We start from the raw sequence: 23,093 nt of genomic DNA on the forward strand, positions 1-23,093 counted from the left end.
TTTTCGCCTCTGTTCAATTCCCCATTCTATGTATTAGTTTAGTCATTGTTTGATAAATAAAATGTTTTTTTCGTTTCGTACCTGTCTGCCATTTTCTGTCTGCACCTGGGTTCTCCAGCCCCCCCCCCCCCCCCCCCCACACACACACACACACTTCTTTACTGTATTTTTTTCATATAGCAGTAATTTAAAAATAAAAGTGCAGAATAAACTACTTTTAAATTCATCATTTAATTTTATGCATAACAATGTGATTAATCACGATTAAAGATTTTAATCGTTGCCCAGCAATAGAAATTTCCAATTAGTGTAACCTGTTTTGTGAATAAAGATTTAAAGATGAAATATCAGATAATACATATTTTTATATACTTCTTGTTGTTTTCCAAAAACAACAAGGTTAGATGCAGTGGGAGTTAAAAGCAACTGCAGCAGCTATCACCAGGATCTCACACACATTCTGATAGAAGCATTAGCATCCATCTCAAAATTTTCATTGTATGAAAAAAATACAAACGCATGAAATGATGGCAAAAATTTGGATGTTGTCATTTTTGAAGTAGCAAATACATTTTGTTACATCTCCTTGATCCTTGTTTTTCTTTTCTTTTCTTCTCCTTTCTTTCGCTCCCTCATCTCCCCCTCAATTTAGCATTATCATACTATAATGTGTGTCTACTTCATTTTGTTGTCTTTTTGTCATGTTTTTTTCCTATTCTTTTATTTACTTTTTTTTTAGTGATTTATTATTATGACATTACTGTTTAAAACACTGCCTCTGCTTAAGCCCTCCTCATTATCTCTGATGTTACTTTTATTGTTATAACCAGCTAAACAACCACCAAGAAAGTACCACAAACTAGCACATGTACACGCTCACCCCTACACTCCCGCACACACAATACTCACAACTTATTGTAGGTTTCAATTTTGTACCCTTGTTGTCTGTATTTTGTTTGTTTGTTCATTGCACAATGTTTTGTATGCTTACATGTTATTAAATGTGAATAAAAAATAAAAAATAAAATAAAATAAAAAAATTTGGATGTTGTCATTTTTGAAGTAGCAAAACATTTAAAGAAAATTACTATCAGTTTAATATTTATCATTGGGTCTGTCCTCGTGAACACATCTGTAACTCACCCAGACAGGTAGCTGCTTGGCGACCAAAGTGCACAGTATCCAGGCACACAGTGCACTTGGCAGCTCTCATGTTGAGTCCCACTGTGAAGCGGTGAGCGGTGTTGTGGTGCACCACCCTCTCTCTCTCCCTCTCTCTGTCTCTCTGACTGTCCTTCAAGCGACGGCTGTACTCTGAATACAGTCAGGGAACACAGTGAGGGCAGACAGCTCCAGCATTTCTTACTCTCTCAGGTACATCTATCACTTCAAAACTTCAGTGCATCATGCCATAGCATTTATGAAATCACTTTAACAAAAAAAGGTTTTCAAAAGAACTGCAGGATGTTGAGCAAAATGCAAAAATGCTTGAAAATATTGATGTGATCAATCCATTCGCTTGTGCCCACTCACTGCTGCATTCTAAAGGCATTATCCAGCTATCAAGTCTCTCCAGTCACAACCAGTGTTCGTTGTTTGCTGTTCTACTAGAGATGCACACATAGAATTTCAGGGCTGATAACAATGTAAAGAGAAAAATTAACATCTATTTTTATTTGAGGTGAACTTTATTTTTCTAATGTAACACCAGTCTTAAGGTAGTCATTTGCATCCCAGGGATATATTTGTAAAAACCCAAGATTTTTTAAAATATATATGGGCCATTCTACCGAATTTGTCCAAAGTGCAGGGTTGGAAATTTTTTTTTTGAAGTGTTTTTTTCCCCAAAACTTTGTTCAATTCAATTCAATTTCAATTCAATTTTATTTATATAGCATCAATTACAGTCAAACTGTCTCAAGACGCTTTACAGAACCCATATGCCTGAACCCCAGAGCAAGCCCAAAGGCGACAGTGGCAAGGAAAACACCCTTTTAACAGGGAAGAAACCTCGAGCAGAACCCGGCTCTATATAGGGGGGACCCATCTACCTGCTGGCCGGGCGGGTTGAGAAGGACAGAGGAGGGCAAGGGGGAGGGATGGGAGGAGAAGGAGGGGTGGGAAAGCAAGGAAAGTACAACACACATTTGGATACATGTATGACAAGATATGTGACACAAACAAAGTGTAAGCTAACATTGAAAACTGACTCATAGTTTACTCTTATGATGTACAGCTCTGACATTAAATATACTACATATATAGCTAGCAGTAGAATTCAAACAGTATGTAGATTAGCATAACAAGTATAGTGAGGGCGATGCAGAGTTGACTGGTGGAAAAGGGGAGCTGGAAGCGGAGGGCTGGAGGAAGGTCAGCGGCAGCATCCCACAGTGGACATGATGGAGACTAGACCAGTTGGTGGAACATCGACCGCAGATCTGAAGCATCCAGCTCTGGGACCAGGGACACTCGTCCTCATATATATGTTGTACCATATCTAAGGTACACATATCTTGTATAGTGCAGTCAATATTCATATTTTAATTTCTGCCTGTTCTTGAAATGTTTTTTCTGCTCCCAAAATGTGTCACAACTGAAACATAGCAACACACTGCAATAAAAGGTATTATATTGATCTGTTCATATTGAACTTCCATGCCCCCTCTAAAGAAAATTTTTACAATTTTTTCTTGAAGGGTTTTACAACAAAATCAATAAAAATGATATTTTAAACATTTTTCAATTTCAATTTCTCAGACTCATCAAAATCAAAATCCAATTTTTTCTTGTAAAATGAATTCCACTGATTATATAGATCTCAGAGTTAATGAGTTATGAAATTGAATATACATTTAATGAATAGTCATCATAAAATGTTAGTTGATGACTCAATATCTTTTATTTTTTACAAAACACCCAGTGCTTCGGTTGTGACTGCACTATTTTGGTAGTGACCACTATTTTTTTGTTTGCAAGGTTGTATCATATTCCCTCCACCTTATTGCTTAATATTAACTTCTAACATGTCTTACATTGGGAATATTATGAACACAAATGTTTATAATCAATGAAATGAAGTAATTTATTATCAAAGACATTTATTTTGAAGGCCAGCATTAGCCTACTCAAACATCACAACGTATCTACTGTAACATTACTTAAAACATCTTTTAAAAAAAAAATACACACACCAGAAAGTGTTATGCAAGAACTTTAACTTAAAACAAAACAAACAACTTCCTAAGAATAATATGGTGAACACTCTTGGGCTAAAAATCTAGTTTTTCAAATATTTTGGTGAACACACTTGGGCTGCTTTGGACATGCCTGGCCGTGACCTTTTCTGGAGGAGGGATCAGGGTGATGACCTTGTCTGCAGTGTACCAGATCTTGTCCTCCATTCGCGGCCAGAAAAAGCGGTTTTGCCCAATTTTGTGCATGACTTTGACCTCCAGGGAACCTGCAGATGAGGGGTAAAATATGTGTTAGAATTAGAAATATCATGCAAACTAATAGTGAACAGTGAAATATGAGAGAAAACCAAAAAAATGTACAAATCACCTTCTGTGATGTCTTCAATGATTCCAGAATATGGATCATTGTTATATGTGACAACACACCATTTTCCAACAAGGTCTTCAGTGATATCATCAGTTGGACAGACCCCCTTCACACCCAGAGCTCAAGGTGGAATGGCTTCCCTCTTCAGGGGCTGTTGGTTCAGCTGTTCCGCCATCTCTTCCAGGCTGTGCAATCTCTTTCTGTCTTTTCACCAACACCCTGTGCTTTCGCTGCCTTTCATTCCAGGATCTTCTGACCTTCCTTTGCTCCCGGGCAGATAAATCACTGTTAGCTTTCACCTTTCCTTCTTCCTTTTGTTTCTTGTTTCTTTCTCTTTCTTTCCTTAAATACTCTTGATACTTCTCTGGGTCATCCCTCACTCTTTGTCTGTATTCTCTCAGCCTCTCTGCTGCACTTTTTCTGCTTTGTTTTGTCATATGTTTTAAGAGGTAATAACGATCAAATACTGACTTAAGTAAGAGGACCATTACATGTTGTCACAACCGAAACGTTCGTGTCACAACCAAAACTCTACCATTTGTTTTGGTTGTGACTGTTTCGGTTGTGACAATTTTAGCTAATTTTAACTAATAGCTAAAAAATGCTACTAAGCACATGGCCAGCAAATGGATGTTTGAACAGGTGTACACACATAAAAACATAATATGTTGCATTAAACCTCCAAAAGTTTACCTAATTGCAGAGAATATGTGTTTGGTAGTGACAATTAAAAATGTTCCAGACAGATTTTCAGATTTTGGAACTACTCAAAATCCCTCCAGCATCCCTCTACCATGAGGTAGAGGGATGCTGAGTCTCTGCCTGATCAAAAATGCAGGGGTGTGGCTAAAAACCAGGCTCAACTTATGTGGCAAAACTATCTGTGTTTCGGACGTGACATGAAAGCGTGGGACAGCGTTTTTTGAATGATCTTTTTAAATTAAAAAAATAAACCCACAATACATCCAAAGCATTTCAATGCTGTTTAAAAGAAATCAACAAGATATTTTAAAAAATATCATTGAAAAAAAATATAAAATTGTTTTAAGTATTATTTTCATAGGTCGAAATTTAGGGCTTAGGGGTTGGGACAACCACCTCCCAATAGAAAGTACACTATAAATGATGATTTTGTATATATTTAGCTTATTACTATCTATTTGCTGTCTTGTGTGTTAAATAGATCATAACAGAATCTTAGTAAATATGTAAAGTCTGAATTCTTAATTGTTTTGTTACATAGTTTTTTTAGTGTGGGACCACAGTTTGGACAAATTCGGTAGAATGGCCCATATACAGTCACCTCCAAAAGTATTGGAACAGCAAGTTCAATTCCTTTGTTTTTGTTGTATACTGAATACATTTGGTTTCAGATAAAAAGATGAATATGACACAAAAGTTCAGAATTCCAGCTTTTATTTTGTGGTATTTACATCTAGATGTGTTAAACAACCCAGGACAGAGCACCTTTTCTTTGAACCCACTCACTTTTCAAGTGAGCAAACGTACTGGAACAGACATTATTAAATTAACTTAAAGTGAATAACATTTAATATTTGGTGGCATAACCCTTACTTGCACTAATTGCATCAAGCGTGCGACCCATTGACTTCACCAGGCTGTTGCATTCTTCATTAGAAATGCAGTTCCAGGCCTTTACTGCAGCCTCTTTCAGTTCTTGTTTGTTTCTGAGGGTTTCTCCCTTCAGTCTCCTTTTCAGGAGGTAAAATGCATGTTCTGTTGGGTTAAGGTCCAGTGATTGCCTTGGCCAGTCCAAGACCTTCTACTTTTTCCCCCTGATGAAGTCCTTGTTGTGTTGGCAGTGTGCTTTGGGTCATTGTCTTGTTGCATGATGAAGCTTCTCCCGATTAGTTTTGATGCATTTTTCTGTTAATTGCCAGACAAAATGGTTTTGTAGTTATGGTTTTGCTGCTCCTATCATGAGTTACATCATCAATAAAGACTAGTGAGCCCGTTCCAGAAGCAGCCATGCAAGCCCAAGCCATGACACTACCTCCACCATGTTTCACAGATGAGCTTGTATGTTTTGGATCATAAACAGATCCTTTCTTTCTCCATACTTTGGCCTTTTCATCACTTTGGTAGAGGTTAATCTTGGTCTCATCAGTCCATAAAACTTTGTTCCAAAACTTTTGTGGCTGATCTCTGTACTTCTTTGCAAAATCCAATCTGGCCTTCTGATTCTTTTTGCTGATGAGTGGTTTGCATCTTGTGGTATAGCCTCTATATTCCTTCTCTCCAAGTCTTCTTCTAACAGTGGATTGTGACACTTTCACTCCTGCCCAGGCCCGGACTGGCAATCGGGAGAGGCGGGACTTTTCCCGGTGGCCTGCCTCCTTATTGGCCTGCCTGGACAGGCCAGCCATGGACTGGCAGGCCAATGAAAAAACGTTGATCGGCTTTTTGACAGACAGGCCAGAGACAGCAGCGCTAGAAGCCTTACAGAGTACACGCCCACCCTCCTGTCACTCACACAAACCAAGTACTCTGAGCTCTAAATCAGAAGGATAGGGATTGGTCAAAGTGACATTTTTTTTAGAAGAAACGTGCCACGATTGGTTAGTTGCTTTATGTCCCGCCCCTTCATAGCGAGAACGGGTAAGCAGCACTGCAGAGCGGTGATATGAGAGTGAGGCGAGAGAGTGGAAGGAGCGAAGATTATGAAGCACCCTCTTCAAGTAAGTTTACAAACGGTCGGTTCTTCTCACAAATGCATCATCAGACTTCAAAGGCCAAAATATAATAAAAATGTCCGGCCCAAATAAGCTCCACAGGTGTCAGGTGGGTTGCAGGAAGCCTGAAAACGTTTGAGACCCCCTCTTCAAGTAGGATAGGCAGTTGACTTACATTTTTCAGTCATAAAATGAACATTGGTGTTTGCATATACTATTAGCTATGACCAGCTGACATCTAAATAATTTACTAACAAAACAATATATATTTTTTAATTCCACATGTTATATAAATAATAGGAAAAGGAAAACATTGGAAAAATTGGTGAGGGTAGTGAAGAGATTATAGAAGAGAAAAGTACTGGACTGTATGGAGCTGTCATTATGGTTGTGTTTAATAGACTTACTGTCTGTTTAGTAGTGTTGTAATTGCTATAACATAACTGTAAAAGGCATATTTTTGGAAAGAAAAAACACAAAATTTTGGTGCATTAACCCACGTGACACAGCCCTTGCGGTGGCGAAAGTGGCCTGACTGATTGGAAATCTCCCGGCCTGAATTTCTTTCCCAGTCCGGCCCTGCTCCTGCCCAGTGGAGGCTGGCAGAGATGTCAGTGACTGTTGTTTTTGGGTTTTTCTTCACAGCTCTCACAATGTTTCTGTCATCAACTGCTGTTGTTACCCTGGACCAACCTGTTCGATGTTTGTTGCTCAGTACACCAGTACTTTCTTTCTTTTTCAGAACATTCCAAATTGTTGTAGTGGCTATGCCCAATGTTTGTGCAATAGCTCTGATCGATTTTCCCTCTTCTCTTAGCTTCAAAATGGTTTGCTTTTCTCCCATAGACAGCTCTCTGGTCTTCATGTTTGCTTAACCGAAAATGCAATTTTCACAGGTGAAACCCAAAGCCAAAAACAAGAACTATTTAATGTCTCTGCAATCGATCTAAAAGGCAACACCTGGGCAACTAGAAACACCCATCAGTCACATGTTCCAATACTTTTGCTCATTTGAAAAGTGGGTGAGTTCAAAGAAAAGGTGCTCTGTCCTGGGTTTAACATATATATATATATATATATATTACCAGGCCATATCCTTCACTGACAGACATGTATCATGTATCATCAGCTTCTCATTCTCTTGGACTTAGTCATGATTAAATGTTGGACTCCATGGTTCAGACTTCAGTAATTATTTGCTGATTCTGCTAAACGTTGGTGCAACTTTGTTCAATTTGATATTTCATACCTGCCTGTCATTATACCAATGGTCGTAACAAACACATTTCCTAAATGGCAGCTGGTTGTATAAAGTTAAGGTTGATGCTAGAGGTACGGACCGTACCCGTAGCATCTGTACTAGAGGTACGGACCCGTTAAGGTCACTGAAGAGCTGGCGATGGTTAACTACTATTTGCTGCACATTACAGGCAGTTTATATGAATGACTTTGACGGCGAACATTGTATAATTTAACTAAAAATACACCGTCTCCTCTCACACTTTACGTAGACATTGCAGTTTTTACGCTTTTAGACGCCGTGTCTAAATTGTTTGAAGTCCAGTTCCTATTAAGTAGTTTACTGCGTTCAGTGGTGGAAGCGGCTGACGAACTCCATTGCAAATGTTCCCATTTAATTTCGGACGCTAATTTACAAGATAAAATTAAGGATGTCGAATATGAAACAAACACTCGTGAATGGTGAGGAGCAGCTCTTTAATTCGGCATGAATTAAAAAAACCCACAAACTCGATTTACTGTGATATTGTGAGATTTGTTTGTGGTGATGTGAATTAGCCTTTCAACAGAGTCCGCTAACATTAAAGTGACTGAGACAGGGTCTGTGTTGACAGACGCAGAAAATACGTCAGGGTTTTGTTTAGGTTGTTAATATGTAATAGTCTGTCGCTACTTTTGAAGGTAAAAAAAATACTTGTAGTTTGCTGGCTGTTAGTTCCGCCATTCATTCCGCAGATTCACCTCGAATCACGGAAGCGCCTTCATCAGCGTCGCCGGCTCATTAATATTTATGTTCGTCGGATTACCAGCCAATCACATCACGAAGCGCGTTCATCAGGCGGCTCATTAATATTTATGTACGGCTCATTAATATTTATGTTAAGGGAAAGTGCCGTATCCGTAGGCCACAGGCTACGGGTACGTATCTGTAGACACTACCTAAAGTTAAATTAAAAACATCAGAAAGCAGGGAAAATGAGACCAGTTATGAAATAACTGATTTTTGATTATAGTGTTTAGGGATGCACAATATTACATTTTTGATAATATAATTTTCCTCAATTGTCGATAAATTCACATTTTTTCCACTTATTTGTAGAGAAAACAAGGGCTCTTTTGCAGTGTATTCAACATATTATTCTACCTACTTTTATCATGATAAGGCAGGTGCAGACATAAAATACAATGCTTTTTAAATGTGCAAATTCACTAGGCACAATAAACTATTTCAACTTATTTTTGCCTGGCAAGGTTCATTCTGGACCAGTATCTCATTTTAAGGTCACTAGTTTGACATATAAAAATGCATCTCTGTGTATTAAAGTTACATGTTTAGAAGTTTTAATGAAAATAATCATTCCTGTTTTAAAATGGCTTAGATGTAACTCTACAATGTTCACTTTCTCTAGAAAGCACAGATTAACCTAGTCTTTGCCTCTCTCCTCAAACAACTCTCCCTTCTCATTATAGCTTTCACCAACTCACCTATGGCTCTGCTCAAATGCTGTAAAACTACTCCACATTATCGCTAAGTATGAAATGAGAAAGCTCCACCCTGCAAGTTGAAAGGATTCGCTCTTCAGATTTGTTATGAATGAAATCCCAGAAGTCTGAATCCTTGTTTTTGAGACTGTCATCAGCACACTACAGTTTTAGGGTAGAAATGCTTAGCTGTAGACTGCTCCTCATGCTCAATATTTATCTTTCACCATATAAAAGCCCTTGTGGATATGTGAACAAGTTAAAAACTTGCTTTTCAGCAGAATGAGTCCTGACAACCAATACTGGCCGATACCAGTGATGATGTTTTATAGCCTAGCCGCGCTAGACAACCCACGGCAACGAATTTAATTCTCTGCCAGGGTGGGTCTAGTTACCCTCCATAAGGCTCGAGGCTGGATTCTCCTAAAACTGGCCGGACCAATCACCATGAAGTGTAGAGTCAGAAGGCGGGCGTAACGAAGTGACGACAGAGGCGTGACGATTCTGACATTGGAAACAACTGGCGCACAATAAACAGTTATCTTTCGACTCGGCTTTGACCACAGCCCTTAAAGATTTGAAGCTAAAATTCAACTTGAAAGATAAACAAAGGACGGCACTGAAGTGTTTCATTGAGAAGAAAGACGTATTTGGACTTATGCCGACGGGATATGGCAAATCCTTAATATACCAGTTGGCTCCGCTGGTTGGGAAGCTAATGAGACTTAGCCACAATCCGGCGCTCTTAGGAACTACGTCAGCCTATTCGTTGCGCTGATTGGTTGTATACCTACCCAATTGCTGCAGAGTGATTTGAATGACAACCTTTTTAGCCTGCCTCCCTCCCTGTCAAGAGTTCCTAGACCCTTGTGTCTTAAGAGCTGGGTCTAGCGCAGCTAGGCTAGATGTTTTAGTCATTGTACATGTGCATCATGAAATAATAAGTCTTCATCACCAACTTGTGTAAAACATAACGCCTGTTTCTTTTTCTCATGTGTCCTCTCTGCTGTTGTCTGCTCCTTGTGTGTGGGGGAGGAGGGGTCAGTCTCCTCTGCCTCACCCTCAAGTAAATGAACAGTGACACAGACAGCAGAGAGATACAAAAATTATTATTCACAGTCCGCAGCCAAACTATGCATCATATAGTTATTATTGGAACAATAATTTAAATATTATACTTAACATCTAAACACCACAGTTTCTGCTGTACAGCATTGCTCTTCTATTAACATGTTGTCATATGAGTTAAATTTGGAGAGTATGGTTAAAAGCTTTACACCCAAAAGTTAACACAAAGTTTTGTTTATAGTCAATTATCTAACCATTTTTCTGATTGAAAAAAGCATTGCAACAAATAACCCACATACGTAATGACAATTTATGGATGTTGAATAGTCCTGTCTATAAAATATGCGTATTAGTTTCCTGAGTGTGTTAATGTTGCCAACATGTGTTAGGTATTGCAATAATTACATTGTGTTGTTGCAGCCATGGATTTATGTAAACTTGACATTCCCCATTCTGTTGTTATTCTCTTGCTTTGTTCAACACTTTTTGCATTTACATTTTTCTTTTGTTTCTTTATTTTTGTTGTTGTAACAATTACCAGAGTTCATAACAAAAATCTAAATCAGCTTACAATGACATAAGATTAAGATAAGATCCAGTCTTCCCTTTGTCGTTGTAACCTTGCCTGTTACAATGAGAAATATGTTGACTGGATAATACCTTTATTTGACAGTGTGGGTTTAAAAGGTCACATAGCGTATAGTGTAATACAGAGCTCATCATAAGGTGCATCTCTGTGTGTGATGTAAAGTTCAGGTGGGATAGTAGAACAGAGCGGGGTTCTGCAAATCAGATTGACTAAGCTTCAGCAACCAAGGTAAAATGCTTCAGATTTCTAAAGCTTTGCACTGGAGATTTTCCAGCCTCACCTGACAAACCTGGTGGGATCTGACATTTCATAAAAGTGCAGAGCTTTTAAAATCTGGCCTGTCAAGGATGTGGATGCGGCAAAAGGAGAAGAGAGATAAGAGACCAAACTGCAGAAACCACGAGTTTCTGCATGAACGACTTACTTTCAAAAGTGACCCTCCTTCTCTCTGAAAGGTGTGTGAAAAGAAAGGATAGTAAGAGCTTCATAAATTATCCTTTGAAAGTGAGAAAACATGTGTGTGCATACGTGTGCAGGTAAGGGGCAGTATGTGTCAGGTATGAAGCTGTAAGCCAGCATTTTTGTGTCCAGTGGAGAAAAGCAGTTGCAGTACTGTAAACATCATCCGTCACTCACCCTCAGGTGTTGGAGTGTCCTTCCTGCGTCCAGAGTTGGAGGGTGCCAGGCTGGTTGGGCCTTGCTGGTGTTCAGGAGACTTCACCATGGCAGACATAATTATCTGCTGCCGTGTTGTGGCTGGATTTGTAGAACTGCCATGATCCTTATACTGGAGAGCTGAGTTTCAAATAATTGATTAACTGAACTATTTTTTTTCTTTTTTATGTATATATGAAGATAATGTTAGTAAGATACAATCACTCAACAATAAATGAAATGCAGTCCTAGTTTCCACAGCAACCATTTAACTAGCTGTCTCAGAGAGAATCATGCAGAACCCAGAAAATTGTTCACATGACCATCATCGATTTTGTTCTAAACTTCCCCAAATGTTCAGTTGGCCAAAAAAATAGATTCTATGCAAAAAAGAGTGTTGTGTTTTGGTTATTCTTTGACTTTTGTCACTTTGAAAATTGAGCTTTCTGAAGTCAGTTCAGGCTGTTCAACATTGAAATAATAGGGAAAATCCTTTCACTTTGACAATCAAAATCTCTCATGGGGACGCTTCCTATTTCTTAAAACTAAGCTGACTTACCCAAGGATATGGCGTAAAATATACCAAAAATTTATATTTTTTTCATACAGATTTGGATGCGCGTAGCGTCGCCATTTCTCACCAGAGGGCGACAGCTGCAAGGCGAGAACGAGCACAAGACAGAAAACTGAATGCTATATAAATACATTTATTTATTTTTAAAATTGCACGTTTTTAGAACCAAACATAAAATACAAACAACTTCCTGTCTCCCATGGAGGTGATGTGTTTCCTGTCATCCGTGGAGGTTGGAGGTCTGCAGTCAGGTACTCTTGGCTGCAAGTCATAATTCATAACATATGGTGCGAAATATCTGCTATGCTTGGGCAGAAAATTGTGATAAACTCTTTAATCGTAAAAAATATATACTACCTTGATAGCAGTAAATAAGCATGGGGGAAAAAAATTATTGTTTGCTATTTGGTGCGACCCTGTTCCTTCAGCTGCAGACAGACCTCAAGATCAGCTGTCAACTGTCAACGAATTTGCAGACAACTCCTAATCGTGTTTTTTTTTGGTGAAGATCAGAAGATGGCCTGTATTTTTGAAGGGGTTTATGGGAAAGACTGGGGTGGGCATACAGTTTCACTTTCTTCATGTGATGCTGACACCTCCGGACACCTGTTCACTTTGAAGATCTGTTTGTTAGTGGATGTCTAACTCTCACTACTTGATATATACATATATATGTTTTGCACTGAATTCATCTTCCTTGGATATGGAAAACATAACCATGTTGCCATGTACACTTAGTGATTACAGAACATGCAGTATCTTTCTTCTCAATTTCTTTGTTCATGCTGCTATAGTACAGGACTACCATGACGTAGATGGCATATGTATGTTTACATGTGGATATATAATGATATATGATATATAATATATATAATAACTTCTACATAAATATATAGATATTGACAAAATTTGATAAATATAAGATTTTCATTGGAATTTATTCAAACTAGGCTGTTTCATTGGAATATCATTGACTTCAAAACTCAAGTTTTCAAACGTATGTGCCATGAAAATATTAAATTTAGAAAATCAAAAAAATTTTCTCTGTCCCAACATCCTTGGGTAAATACCCTTTTTCTGTGAACAATATCAGTACTGTTAGTGGTTTGAACTGAGATATTTGAAATAAAGGTGACCACATCGGAAATATATTGTCTCATATTTGTTGCTATTTTCCATGATTTGCAATATTGGGAGATATCATATTTTTGGCATGGTGCCAAATATTCCATGAAGTATTATATCCAAGCAAACTTTACCTTTTTTCAGTCGGGGAGGGACTAAATTTCCACAATATTGCCAGATATCATGCTTGCAAATACAACATATAGCTTTTCTAGGAGTTGGGAAAATTACAATTTTTGCCCCAGAAAGCATGTTTTTTTTTTTGCTGATCTCAGCTCAAAATCACCCTATCTTCTAAAGTCTGTAAAAGAAAATATAAAAGAGATATGACATTTCTGATTGCAGCTATGATGGTTTAGGGGTTGGACCTCCGCATGTGCCAAATTATAAAAAAAGTTGGTCATGTGAACAGTCCTGCATGATTCTCTCTGAGACAGCTAGTTAAATGAAACAGAGAGAAAGCTACTGAGAACATCTATTTCCAAAGAATGCAGCTTTGATCTCTTTGCCAGAGAAGGCATATTGCATACTGTAGATCAGTTTGTATATGAGGGTGCTGTAGGATAGTCTCACCTTCTTCTCTCAGAGACCGCAGCTCTGCTCTCATTTTCTGCAGAGCATCCTCCAACTCAGAGCAACGAGCACGCTCCTTGTCCAGAGCAGCCTTCATGTCGCTGTACTGCAGAGGCACCGGCTGGATGGGAGGCACAGGGGAAACCTGGCCTTGGGTCTGACTCTGACCCTGAGCCTGAGCAGCCATGGCAGCCAACAGGTCCTCACGCCGGCGTCCAAACAGACCCTGAGAGACATTCAAGAAAACACACAAGATTTTAATCCCGCTATTATTGTTCTCCTAGTAGGCTTCATAACACTCACTTGGTTTATTGACTTATCCACTTAGTATGACGTGAGTGATAATCACAATCAAAAGATAAAATATATTCATTCAACTCTTCTACAGTCTTTTTGTCTAATGCCAAAACTTTCACAACAACTTGTGACACTCTTTTTTTCCAACGTTAGCAATAACATATTATTAATGAATAAATCCAATTCAATATATTTTCCATCTGACCTTTTTCTTCTTAGAGCCACCATGGGCCTGGGCCTGGAGGAAATCTATGAGCTTGGTCTGCTGGGTGATGGTCCCCTCCATTTTCACCTTCTCATGAGAGTATACAGCCTGCAGGTGGAGCTAAGTGAACATCACTACTGCCATGAATTTCTCCTCAAGTACTTCACTTTACACAGAGAGGGTGACAGAGAGACAGAGAAGGGGTGGGGGTGGGGGTTATGTATCCTTTTATGTGGCTCATAACAGTGGGGGAAAAAACAAGACTGAAAATGACACAATAATTTACTCCCAGTCCAGCAAGTGTACATGTGCCTGAAGTGACTGGGAACTTTACTTCCTATGTGTATTTTTCTTCTTCTATACATATGTAAATGTGTGTGTAGCAGCACCTGGATGTTCTCCAGCTGATATTCCAGATCAGTCCTCTCAGTTTTCAGAAGGTCAGTCTGGTCCAAAGCGTCCTGCAGCCCCTGGGTCAGACGGAATATATGTGTCTTCTGGGCATCCATCTGCTGCTGCAGCTTCTCTTGCTATGGAAGAAAAGCAGCTGTTACATCACTGTCTGGATGCCGTGACTTTCCACTTAGGCTTCTTAGAATTGATTTTTTCCAATGATAAAATCAGCTCAGCCTTTCAGCATGGCTTGAAATTTGTCAACTGCTATGATTTTACAGACAAAAAAACAAGTTTATTTTTATATTCTGGTAATTTATTTGTATCAGAGGTGTAATATTCTGAAGTCAGTCGATGAAAAATTGCAGTAATCGGAACAAAGAAACATGAAACAGCTCAAATTTGTACATTAAGCATAAAAGAAAACAGCAGAAATCAGTGGTAGATATGTGAAAACACTGTACCTCTTCCAGCAGTCTCTGCTTTAGATCCCTCTCACTCTCCAGTTTCTGCTGCAAACTGCGGGCATTCATCTCCAACATGGCATGCTTCTTCTCCAGATCATTCAACTGGGGAATGAAAGCAGGAAGACTTTGCTGTGACATCTGCTCACCAGGCAAAAGCAAAATACTTGATCAACATTGTGGAAATGCTTACAGTGTCTGCAAGGCTCTCAGCTTTAAGTTTCTGGTCTTTTAGGGCCTGCTGCAGGGCAAGGATCTCAGCTTTGTGCTCCTTAACCGCCTGTTCCACCGCCTGGCGAGACTCTGAGCTACGCTGCTCTGCACGAAGCCTAGAGCAGGCAGAAAACCTTTGTTCACACTTATTATTTTGAGCCTTTAAGTGCATACTCCACTTCATCTATTAGATTTCTACAGGTTCTACATGAAATAGCTATTATTTGAATCAAATTAAAAGAAGTCAGTTTCATATACCAGTGTGTATATTTTTGCAGTTCTACTCATGTAGCAAAGTAGAGAGTTGTGGGCCAGCTGTTTTTTTTAAACTAAAGGTTTGGGTTTAGTATAAAACAGTATGTGTGTTTTTTTAAATATGTTTTTAATTTAGCAAATTTTCATCAACCTGCCCAGCTTACATCAATTCTGAAAATAATTTTAGACATTTCCAAGAATACCTTTTGGCAAACCCTGGAGAAAATGGCCAAACCTGTAGCATTCACTGTGTGTAGGCGGAGAGAGCCAAATCCAACACTGATAGCAACAGAAACATTTGGAGCAAAAATAGTTTTTTTTCCACTGTCGAAAAAAGAAACTCACGCTTTTATTACAATGTCCTGTGGTTTGAATACAATTATTGGACTGTTACATTATGCACAATGGATAAAGAAACTAATATCTCAATACAGTTAATTACTCTCTATTATACACCCATTAGAAATATGTTAGGTGCGACAGCCCAGTCTGTTAGTCACCTATAGTAACAAGAAACAGCACACACTAGAGTTAGAACTGCTAGGCAAACATCACCAGAGAAATTAGGGCCATTTTTTAATAAAAGTCCACACAGTTTCAAGTGTTACAATGTGGTCACCTGTTCTGTTTCTCAGTGTCCAGCAGTCTCTGGATCTCCCTGGTCCTCCTTTCTGCCAGGTTCTTCTCGTCCTCCAGTGTTGCCCTCCAGGCATCCCACTGTCTCTCCTTCTCCAAGAGCTCATCATTCAGGGTCTCCAGTTCCAGAACTTGTTCCTCCAGCATGGTGCATGTGGTCTTCAGTGTCTCAAGGTTCTAGTACAAAGCATGATTAAGATTAGAAATAACATTTTACTAGATCACTGTGGGAGAGTTGTAGATATTTGCTTACATGTAATAGTTGCACCATGCCTAAAATAAATGATGATCCTTGAATAGGGGCGTATTAAGACCGTTTGATAGCAATTTAAAATAGCATACCTGTGTGACAACTAATATTCAATTTTCAATTCAATTCAATTTTATTTATATAGCGTCAGTTACAGTCAAATTGTCTCAAGACGCTTTACAGAACCCATATGCCTGATCCCCAGAGCAAGGCCAAAGGCGACAGTGGCAAGGAAAAACACCCTTTTAACAGGGGAAAAATGTAAATGATTTTTTGTAAATGATTGTTCAAAAATTCAGTTTAAATAATAACCCCAAATACTAATTAAAAGGTGCCAGAATCAGTGTTACTTTGGAGTTATTTACATGACACGTTTGGACACAGAATGTTTTTCTCTGTTTTTCACAAAGCCTACACAATGCACTATGTTTTATGTCTTACAACGCACTGCTTTAGACAAAGCACTGAGAGACAAATATAGCCTCTGCCGGTGCTGCAGCAACACCACGGCCCTCTGAAGTCCAACGCTTCCACAGCTGACACGACCTGGGAGTGATGGGGATGACACATCACTCCCACACACCACCCCATCCCTCGTCTATGACTCCCATCGCTGGTTATACAACTAGCAGGACTGAGAGCGCTGCTGGACACCCACACACATATCCTCCCACAGGGGCAGCGCACACATCACACAGCCTTTTCTCACTCTCTCTCTCTCTTCCTCGCTGCATCCACAATACAACACATAACAATGCTGAAATAATCCCAGAGGTTCTGCTGCCCGATTTACGCTTAACACTGTCAAGGCTGGGAGAGATGTCTAGGTCACCTGTCACAGGTTTTGTGGAGATATCACATAATGTGAGTAAGTGAAAACCTGTTGTCTGGCTGTGAGTGGAAGTTGGTGGGGGGAAGGAAGCTGAAGTACAGGAAGGAATACAACTAACATAGAAATCGAAAAACAGTTTTTTAAATTTGTAACTATTCACTGCTGATATTTTGCGGCAATTTCACGCAGAAATGTGACAAACACTACACCATATGGGTGATGTGTCAGCTGAATGGAAACACTGTGACTACCTCTAAAAAACTGGACTTAAAAGTCAGCTGTTTTTTTTCTGTGCTTAATTGCACACAGACTGGTGACCTATCCAAAGTGTTAAAGAGAATTAATGAATGAAAGACTGTAGTATTTCCTTGATTAGTTTGGAGTAATGTCAGCGCTCAAACTATCACATCAGCCACCTCTGTCTCTGTTCTGTTTTCCTTTCTCTCTAATCTGCTTCTTGATGTTTCTCCTGTCATTTACCAGCGAGGCGTTGTGTAGTGATAGTGTTCCATTCCGCTTGCTAGTTTCTGTCAACCTGACCTTTACCTTTATGTGTTTTTGCCTCTTCTGATTTGTAGTCCTGCTCTGCCTGCTCTGACTGCTTCCCTGTCACTGACCCTGCCTGATCTAAGTAAAAAGCCTTTTGACTTTTTACGGCATTTTCTGAGTGCTGCTTTTAAGTCCAAGCTTCTGTGTCAGAAGCATTTTACCAACTCTGAAAGACAAAAATACAAATAAAACTGATGGATGGCAATACATCCATTTGGATCATCCATCTGATCCAAATGTCCCATAACTAAATAACTAGCGTAAGTTTCCATTTTCACTCACTGTTCACTTCCTCAAAGCACATTCTGAGGTCTCATAAATGTGTTGAACGTATTCCTGATATAGCTTTTGCAATCAGTGGAATAGCGTGAAATCATTGAAATACATATGAATACATCCACTCTAGCACAACAGTGATCATTAATATTATAGTAGTAGTAATTAGTGATCAAAAACTCCACAAGGTATCTTTATATGACAATAATAGGAGACCAGCATTGTAGAAAGTATTATAACTGATTCTACTAACAAATCAAAATAACACACCAATTTTTGGATTACTGAGGATTGCTAGTCCACTTTATTTCGACTGTTGAGGGCAACCCACATGAGTAGGGAAAGAACATACATACATGCACATATGTATACTGCATGAGGACGCTGAACGACATAATGCATTCCCTAGGCCTTTAACCATCAGTTTAGTAAACACTGAGGCATAACCTCCACCCTTACTTAAAACTTATAACGTTAATTTTGAAAACAAGTTTTAACCATCAGACCATGATTTAAAGCTGTGGGGATTGGTTAAAATATACTTATGATGCAGAAATGTCCTTAATACAATAGTCTCAATTCTAATGTATCCACTCCAAAACAGAAAGGCGCAAAGTATATGTACATTTGCACTAATCAGCCACAACATTAAAAGCATCTTCCTAATAGTGAGTAGGTTCCCCTCGAAACTGTCAGGCTACGGACACAGTACGTCTGGGGGTGTCCTAGTGTATCCTTTGGGTCGTGGAGGTTGCAGGGTGGGGCCTCAGTGGATTTGGATTGTTCTACTGCAAACCACGAAGGTTTGAATGCATTGGTGAGGTGGGACATAGTGTCGTGCTGAGGGAGGCTCCTGCCACCAGGGAGTAGGCTTGGTCAGCAGCAGCGTTTAGATAGGTAGGTGGTACATTTCAAAGTAACATCCACATGAATGCCAGGACCTGAGATTTTCCAACAGGACATTACATTGTAACAAAGATGATAAATATTAATTTCACCTGTCAGTGGTTTTAACGATGTGCCAGATCATGATTACAAGGAGTCAAATACCTGTTTCTGGTTGTTAAGGTGCATTTCACGGTCAGCCACCTCCCGACGAAGCCTATCCACATCCTGGCTGAGGTGCAGTCGATCTTCTCTCTCATCAGAGGCCTCATCCAGCTGCTTGGACAAGTAAAAGTTCTGGCGGTTCAGCTCTGCATTCTCCTGAGTCAGTGCAGTCAGCTGCTCCTCTAGATCTGTGATCACCTGTAGAGAAATGAGAACACCCAGTCTTCATATTTAAACAGATGAAAACATACACAGTATTCACTCTGCAAGTGTTTTCCTAAAAACAATGAAGTTGACGCTCTACTATGTATTTGTCTTTACAGAATAGAGCCAAGAGTCACAATGGCATTTTTTCTGAACTGATTTTGTATTTCCTGTAATACTTTTAACACTTCAACTGATCCTTATGCGCATTTGGTGTGTTGGTCTAGTCCAGTTACAATACACTGCCAGTTTATGGAACCACTTTATAGGTACTCCAGAAAGGATGCATTTATGGCTCATTTCCTCTTGAATAGGTTGTACTCCATCAGTATACCTACTGACTTTGAGCAAAGTTACGGCTGCTCAGCCTGACTGTAGTGGATGAAGCTGTGGTTTGTATATGGCAAGAAAGTATTGTTGTTTCTATCAGTTATGACAATGTGTTATCAATACACCACAGGAGTCCAGGAATGCAGCAGCTTTAAAAAAGAAAACCTGTCCAGCCTTCAACAGTTTGTGTTACATCTATTATAAACTAATGTGTCACAGCCAGAATCATAACAGCCAAAGCGTAGCTATGATTGCAGCCACATCAAAGTGGCAACATCATCCTACAATCACAGCTACAGTCTGTCTTAATCAGCTTCAGCATCAGTCTGTAAGAGAGCTAGGTCAACTAATTCCTCGAGTTTCTAACTGCAATGCCACAGACTTGTGCCTAAGAAGCCAAAGCTTTAGGATGCGCCCACTCCCACTGTGGTTATAGCCAGCAGTGTGTAGGTGAGTTAAGCTGCACTGATCTACTTCTACATCACGTTACTAAGCCTTAACATAATTGACACAAACTCTGAAAGGAATCTCCAGATACTGCATAGCAAAGTATGTTCATCACAGTTAATGAACATTAACTTTTATCATGTACAGGTAAAAAGACGTTTTGTTTTTTTTTCTGAAATGGTGAACGTGTTGTTCATATTATTGTTCCTCCACACAAAAACTTGACCCAACACCCCACACAGTCTGAACACTACTGCTGCATTATTACATGATGCAGATATCTGGATTCGTGATATAATGCAGTAATCATTTTGGCATGATATCTAGCTTACTTGTTTAACCCCAGCAGCATTTAGAGCAAGGAGCAGGCTAATCATTTCATCAGCATCAGCTTGTTCCCTTAATCAGCCATGACTACTGTGCACATTGTAGGGAAATGAGGGTTAGAGGCTGATGAGGCTGCCTGTTAAAAGCCCTTTATCCTCAGTTGTTATGGGAGCATGTGTACTACGCAGAACTTCAAGGTGGCAGGGGGGAAGAGGCAAAGCTTTTAAGTACATAAATTAGCTGTCTGTTCTGTACTGACTCAGTGCTTCTGCTCCCCTGAGGCAGGGGACTGACAGCAGCAACTAAACTCTCAAGGCTGGGCAAAAAGTCAACGGTGGAATGGATGCAATGGTGCTCTGGCAAGCCTCTATGTTTACTCCACTCTTCTGTCAACCCAATCTATACAGCACCTTGAAGGCCTAAAGTAAATCACACCAAAGGTTTGCATCCTCATTGCTGTGAAATGTAAATTGCTCACAGCTATTTGTGAAGGCTGTGGGTGCCACACAGTTTCCTTGATTAAAATTAACATGGCCTTTACTGTACAATCAAACTAGAAATTACAGAGGAACATCCTCACCTTCAGTAAATGAGCAGGTTTCACCTAAATTCATAATTTTTAAATGTAACCTCTTTTTACTGAGGTCATTACTACCTAGATACGGGTGACTGATATGGATAGAATTGTCATATACATGGATATAATGAATTTGCTGGTAATTCAACAGAGAAAATCTCTATAGAAGAAACGGAAATGTCTTTAGGCAATTCCAGTCTAAAAGCAGTCTTGACTAATTTAAATATGGCCCACAATGGTCTAATACATTATTGGCATATTCATAAACTGTAACATTAGTCATGTGTAGATAGTCAGGAAGAATAAAAACCGTAAAGCGCCTCTCTCATGTGACCTTAGTACACTGTGAAACAACATTAAGTTCACACAAGTATTAAAGATGCTTTTTCTAGTTTGAATTATGTATATACCTAATTCTTTTCTGCTACATTTAGCACTAGTACAGTTAAAAAAGACACCCACAAATTTGGCTCTCTTAAGTTCCAGTATCTGCACTTAGTGGTTACAGTGCTTCCATGACACAAAATACGTATATACCTTGATACAAAGCAGTTGGACAAACCAGAGAACACATTGACAGTGTCGGTATTTTACAGTCTCACCGTGAGTGCAGTTAAAGACAAACTAGTGCGATCAGTATATGTTGTTGTAGTGTGGTGGTTACTGAATGTCTTCTGTTTATGTCCCACACAGAAAGAGTTCATCCTTTGATGGTCATTAGTGTGCTAAGTCAGATTCATGCAAATGCTTCAATGGAACACTAAAAATGATAAGAGAGTACCTGAAGAATTACGTTCATTGACACTATATTGAAAGAGTTTTCAAGACAGCTTGCTGTTTTCTAAAATATTCCACAGACAGAATAATCAACATCGAAAGTCTTAGAGGGGAAAAACAGAGTGGCATTTCAAGCTCTGCTTGTTGCAGAATTTGGCTGTGTTTGCCTGAACACTGGCCAGCTGAATCTATGGACATTGCTTTCTGAACAGTTTGCGAGTGGGAGGATCTCAAAAGTAGGGCAATGGGATAAAGGAGGACCATGATGATCTTGGTATTTATTAACGGAACAGTGTGCATGAATTTGAAGGCACTCAAATATCTTAACATGATATCATTTCTCAAGTTTAGTGGGAGATGAGGACTGCAACATCCTATGTTGTCTAACAATAATAAATAACTATGCTGACAAGGAAAATAAAACCGATTAACCAAATGTAAAGCTCTTGAGGGTAATGTGGGAAAAACATCAAATGTTCTGTTACAAACTAAACCATAGTGTTTGTAGGTAATGTTGAGTGTGTGACACTATAAAGCATGACTAACAAAAAAACAAAAAAAATCCCAGATAACAGTGATTACTGGACGGAAGCTTCCTGAACTGTTCCAGCAGGGCTAGTTTTAGTAAAAGTAACTCATTTACTTCATATGTTAATTAATACTGCGAATGAATGAATGTGCCACTGTTGGTGCTTTTTTGGAACAGCAAGGTATGTTGCATCTAACTATGGCCATAGCAAAAATGTTTTGGGATCACCTTGAAAATATGCGCATTGACCTCTGGTGATAAATTTTAGATCATAAAGTATGACGAGGACTCTGCACTTATATTTTGAAATGGAAAGGTTTTTTAAAGTCACGGGGAATCGGGTGTTTTCAGTTGAGATTTGATTTAACCAAGAATGTCAAAAATACATATGGACTGAAACATGGCTACTTGAAGTGCAGTGTGTTGATGTGTGATGATTCAGCTGGTGTCCAATGCCAGAAGAGCTATCTATTCCTGGAAAGACTAAAAGAGCAAAAAAAGAGGAGTGAGCGGCTTACTGCACAGCTGTCTCTCAAGGCATCAAACTTGCGTTGTATCTCATCTCTGTGTGACTAGAAGACATGACAAGAGAGACAGAGGGACAGATTTTACTCTCTCAATTATATAACATCAAAGGAGACATCATTTTCCAAACTCCTTTACTCTCTCTCTCTTACTCTGAGCACAGTGATCTCCTCCTCAGCCTCTGCAGTGGTCTCTTCCAGCTCAGTCTTGGCCTGTTGCAGTTGACTCTCCAGAGCACGGCGAGCTGCCTGCAGGTTGCTGATCTGAGATTCACGTTCTTGCAGTGACAGGGTCAGCTCTGTCACCTGACGTTTAATCTCCAGCTTTTGTTCCTCATTCTCCAGCCCAATCTACAAAGGCAGACAGAAAGGGACTGTTCAGGATCAGGAGATAGAG

At 39.3% G+C, this 23,093-nt stretch overlaps 1 protein-coding gene across 10 annotated transcripts in view; it reads right to left on the minus strand.

Annotated features, from left to right (window-relative positions):
- Positions 1-23,093, minus strand: part of LOC110956318 (citron rho-interacting kinase) — a 68,506-nt gene that overhangs the window by 14,749 nt on the left and 30,664 nt on the right. For 5 of the 10 annotated variants that reach the window (XM_022201693.2, XM_022201696.2, XM_022201694.2 and 2 more), the window contains exons 14-25: positions 22,850-23,047; positions 22,691-22,744; positions 18,982-19,179; positions 16,008-16,201; positions 15,114-15,249; positions 14,921-15,025; positions 14,453-14,593; positions 14,064-14,183; positions 13,562-13,787; positions 11,272-11,430; positions 11,060-11,083; positions 1,144-1,314 (exon numbers count right to left, since the gene is read on the minus strand). In XM_022201693.2, the coding sequence (XP_022057385.1) occupies positions 1,144-1,314; positions 11,060-11,083; positions 11,272-11,430; positions 13,562-13,787; positions 14,064-14,183; positions 14,453-14,593; positions 14,921-15,025; positions 15,114-15,249; positions 16,008-16,201; positions 18,982-19,179; positions 22,691-22,744; positions 22,850-23,047 (1,726 nt within the window). The remainder of the gene's footprint in view (positions 1-1,143; positions 1,315-11,059; positions 11,084-11,271; positions 11,431-13,561; positions 13,788-14,063; positions 14,184-14,452; positions 14,594-14,920; positions 15,026-15,113; positions 15,250-16,007; positions 16,202-18,981; positions 19,180-22,690; positions 22,745-22,849; positions 23,048-23,093) is intronic. The other 5 variants (XM_022201697.2, XM_022201698.2, XM_022201699.2 and 2 more) reach the window with 3 other exon arrangements.

Source organism: Acanthochromis polyacanthus, chromosome 7 (assembly GCF_021347895.1).
Source record: "Acanthochromis polyacanthus isolate Apoly-LR-REF ecotype Palm Island chromosome 7, KAUST_Apoly_ChrSc, whole genome shotgun sequence".
Classification (NCBI taxonomy): Eukaryota; Metazoa; Chordata; class Actinopteri; family Pomacentridae; genus Acanthochromis; species Acanthochromis polyacanthus.